The 4568-nt window shown below is 39.6% G+C and overlaps 1 protein-coding gene across 1 annotated transcript in view; it reads left to right on the top strand.

Annotated features, from left to right (window-relative positions):
* Nucleotides 1–4568, top strand: part of CP (ceruloplasmin (ferroxidase)) — a 91994-nt gene that overhangs the window by 43617 nt on the left and 43809 nt on the right. Inside the window, exon 7 of the mRNA XM_006876360.1 lies at nucleotides 2692–2831. Within this exon, the coding sequence (XP_006876422.1) occupies nucleotides 2692–2831 (140 nt within the window). The remainder of the gene's footprint in view (nucleotides 1–2691; nucleotides 2832–4568) is intronic.

The raw sequence follows: 4568 nt of genomic DNA, 5'->3' as shown, positions 1-4568 counted from the left end.
TTTTTATTTTTTCCCCCTCTTCCTCTCCTAAGCTAACTTCCCTCTGTCCACTGTATGTGCAGAAATCCCCCCTTGGGGTAGGTGTCACCAGTGGATCTCCCTTTTTGAGTCTCTCAGGCCCTGGAGGCTCCGCGCGGGCTGGTTCCCGCCCCGCCCCCACAAGCCCAAAGTTGCTGGGGATGCCGCGGCGTAGGGAATTTTTCTTGCAGAAGTTCTTAACTATCTTTTCTGTAGACTTGTGTGATTCTTCCTGTTCTGGAATGCGATAATTCTTAAGTTATTCCTCTTCATGTTATCCAACATGCATCTTAGACCTCCCTCAGATTTTGTAATCCTTTTTTTCTGCTTGTTCTTCTATCTTAGTGATATTGAGAGATTTAGCTTTCAGCTCACTTGTTCTGGCTTCCATCTTTTCAGTTCTACTCCTTTGCCCTTTCAGTGTATTGTCTATTTCTAATATTATATTATGAATTGTTTGAACCTCTTTCTGTAGGTTTTGAATTGTTTCCAATGCTGTATCTATCTTATTTAATTGTTCCTATAATGTTTTCCTGACTTCTTCCTTATTTTTCTTAACTCCATTGTAAAGTGTATTGGTACATTTTATAATCATTTTTTCTGAATTCCTTCTCAGGCATTTCCAAAGCCTGCCCATCTTCCAGTATGGAGTGTAGGTCTACCTCCAACACATTTGTCTAGTCACTTTATCTCATTTCTTGATATGTGCTGATATGGTTGTCTGTTTCTGTTTTGGGGGCATATTCAGTGGTTAGCGATGACCTTAATATGATGGGTGTGAGTTTTGGTATTTTTTATGCTTTCTGATTGCCTCCAGGTATATGTGATCAAGAGATGGGCTTCCCTTTTCATTCTTCTTCCTGAGAAATTTCAAGATGTCACTGCTGGTCGTTATTACATAACTCAGGATTTAATTTTTAGCCTGTTTCCTTTTTAGCCTGCCTGTCCTGCTCCACAGCCCTGTTTAGGTCTTTTTCCTAGTGATAAACAGTTCAGGGCCAGCTTGAATGAAAAACATCCGTTTTTCGCTTCTGTTTGGTTTTATGTAGAAACTGTCCCTTGAAATTTTGAAGAGATCTATGTGCATGCATAATAGAACCCTCCAACGGTGGGGTGGAGTGTCCTATCACTCAGGCGCCCCTTCAAATCATCAGAATTGAGATGCGCAGACAGCAAGAGGCCAATAAACAGATATATAAAAAAGAACGTCCACACCTTTATATCTGTGGTTCTGTCAGGCATCCATGGCTGCTCTGATCCTTCCCTGGTTCTTTCTCACCCAACATAGCCATTCAGGGAGTAGTTGAGCACCTTGAATTAGAAAGCACTGGATTTCTTGCTTCTGCTATAAATTCAACTGGCTGTAAGCCTTCTAACTTTCTAAATATTCCTTTATATATGGTTCAGAGTTCTGGGACCATCTCCAGAGCCTGCTTGGTCTGCTATTCTGTGTTGTTGCTGACAGAACTCCTCACTGCACTTCTACCCTCTCCACCATCTTGTTTGTTCTCTGCTCATGAGCTTTTAAGACCCTAGATGGTACGCAACAAAGTAGCATGTAAAACATAATCTTTGAACTATGATATGCCAATTTTTCATGGTGTTTCCTGAGACTATGGTCCTGAGCTCCCAAGCCCAGCAACTCATTGCCATAAGAAAGTCTATAATATCTAAGAAGTTTTATCAGTCTTCTGTACTTTCCACCACATTTTAGTTATGTTTGCAGGAAAGGCAAATACCCATGTATAACTATCTCCTTTCAAATTCTTATATATTTGTGGATATATATATATAGAGAGAGACAGACAGGCTAGGTATGGGAGGAAGAGATATATTATATATATATATATATAATATATCTGTATCTCTGTCCATGTATTTACCCTCAGAACACTGTTATTCCATGTCTTCACCTGTCTTATCATTCTTCTGCCAACCTTGCTTTTCCTGTATATTGCCCTCCCCATCACACAAGTTAATGTACACACACTGCATCTTGTTAACTCTACTTATTCTTTCTGTTGTTGTTGTTAGCTGCTGTCCATTCAACCCTATTCACAGTGACCCCAGGTACAATGGTACAAAACTCTGTATGGAACTGCCACGAGTCACAGGTGACTTGTCAGCGTTGATTCATTGGCAACTGTTCAACTGTTTTGTTTTTGCTTTTTTTTAACTGTTATTTAATCATTTCACAGTTAAGATTTAAACATTCTATTATAGAATAATTTATTAACTATTAGGAGAACTAGTGTGGCACTGCAGGATAATGCACTGAACCACAGGGTCAGTTTGAATTACAAGGTCAGTGGTTCAAACTCGCCAGATGCTCCTTTGAAACTCTAAACAGGGTCGCTATGAGTTGGAACTGACTTGATGGCACTTAACAACAACAACTTCAGATGTTGATATAAGCCCTCTTGAAATTTTTTCACATCATTTAAAAAAATGAAAACTTTATTCCATGATTCTTCACTCCTTAATAGATCTTCCATCTAAAAGTGGCCTAATACTGTCTCTTTTGTTTATATATTCATTATAGATTACTGGAAATCATGGATAGTAATCATTTCTAAGACTGGTCAAATTTTTTGTCTTCATTTAGTAATCCACATGAATAACTGATTTCTATTCTACTTCATCTCCACTGTTTAACCCTTTTCATTTTGGCAGTGAGTCAGAGGTATTTTTTGAACAAGGTGCTACAAGAATTGGAGGCTCTTATAAAAAGCTGGTTTATCGTGAATATACAGATGCTTCCTTTGCAAATCGAAAGGAGAGAGGCCCTGAAGAGGAACATCTTGGCATTCTGGGTGAGTCTAGAGAATATGGATGACCAATGTACTCTTCCCCTGGACTACTCTGATCTCAGGAAGAATAGACAGGTCATAAAATGCAGCAGTTAGTGACTTTTCAAAATGTAAATTATCAATAATAATTCTGCATCATTAAAAGTCAGACTGACTTCAGATGATTTTTTTTGCCCCTTCAAAGAGGTAAAGAGAATACTGTGTTTATTTGACTTGGTTTAAATAGATAGCTAAGCTGTTTTGATGTTCACAGTAAAATATACATGCATGGCTCTTTGGATTAGAATGACTAACACACACTGATGTGGTCACAGATCTTTATTAATGACATATTAATCAGAACGATCATAAGTGGAGTAGGGTTTAATCAGAAACCAGGTTTCTTCAAAAGGCTCCTGTCCAAGGATGAGAAGTTTATTTACCTCCCTATCCTCTCATAAGTGTGTTATGGGTGAGAGAAAAGAGGGGAACTCAGATGTAGCAGTTTTTTTAGTATAAACCAGAGAAAGATATGCACTGGATTTCATGGGAAAGGCAAACGAGGGTAAGAGGAAGGAGTCTTTGTTCAGGCATACCTGGCCTGGCCATGCTGTTACCAGAGGTGTATCTCTTAATGAAGTGCAAAACTGCATAATCAAAAGGAACATTCTTTCCCCTCTAGCTATAAGACTAATTTTATAAGCCTGCGTTTTCTGATTAATGATGAAAACATCAAGGGGTCAGTCCTCTATGGGGCACTGATATTCACTGATGTTACTTTACTCATGAAGACAGTGGGGTTGATAGGTGCCATATTGTCCCCATGCATGAATAAGAGACAGAGAAAATTACTGTGAGCTCAAAACAGAGAAAAAGATTTCTCTGACAAAGAGAAGGGACTAGAAGAGAAAAAAAGAGACCCAATTCCCAGCCTCCTTATCAAAGAATATTCTGAAGTTAAGGCCTCAGTTTAGGCAGCCTGGATGAGAATCATAGAAGTAGACCGTTCTGCCAAAGTCATTAACCTCGGCTCTGTTAAGGGTACATTTCCTTAGAAATCGAATCCAGGCTACTGTAAAGGTGAGATAGGTTGATGCTGTCACAGAGCTCTACGTAGACTTCCCTCAGGCAGAGCCCAGAGACATTCTTGACCAAGCCTATGAACAGCATAGCATAGTTGTTAAGTGCTGTCATGTCGGTTCTAATCCAAAACAACCATGTACAGGGTTTCCAAGGAGCAGCTGGTGAGCTTGAACTGCTGACCTTACTAGTAAACAGTGACTGGATTCAGATTCTCCTCACTCTTCACCTGTGTCACCTTTGAAAGCTACTCAGCTTTGTATGTCTGTTTCCTTCTGTAAATTGGGAACAATGATAGTGCTTATCTCATAAAGTTGTTATAAAGATTAAAGGAAATGGAACCACCACAATGAAAATGTTTGCAAACTGTGAGGAATGTAACCAATGTCACTAAACAACTTGTGTCAGAATTGTTGAATAAGAGCCTAAGCTGCAAGTGAGGAGCTCTGTCAGCAACAATACAGAGTACCAAACCAAGCAGGCTCAGAGGATGGTGCCAGAACTCTGAACCACATATAAAGGAATATTTAGAAGGTTGGAAGGCTTACAGCTAAGGGAATTTGTAACAGAAGCAAGAAATCCATTGTTTTCTAATTCAAGATGCTCAGCTGCTCCCAGAGCCACCATCTTGGGTGAGACCAAGCAGGGGAAGGATCAGAGCAGCCACAGACACCTGACAGA

The sequence above is a fragment of the Chrysochloris asiatica genome, unplaced genomic scaffold (genome assembly GCF_000296735.1).
Source record: "Chrysochloris asiatica unplaced genomic scaffold, ChrAsi1.0 scaffold00376, whole genome shotgun sequence".
NCBI classification, from domain to species: domain Eukaryota; kingdom Metazoa; phylum Chordata; class Mammalia; order Afrosoricida; family Chrysochloridae; genus Chrysochloris; species Chrysochloris asiatica.
Note: the sequence above shows the minus strand (reverse complement) of the source record. Positions and strands in the feature narration are given on the sequence as shown.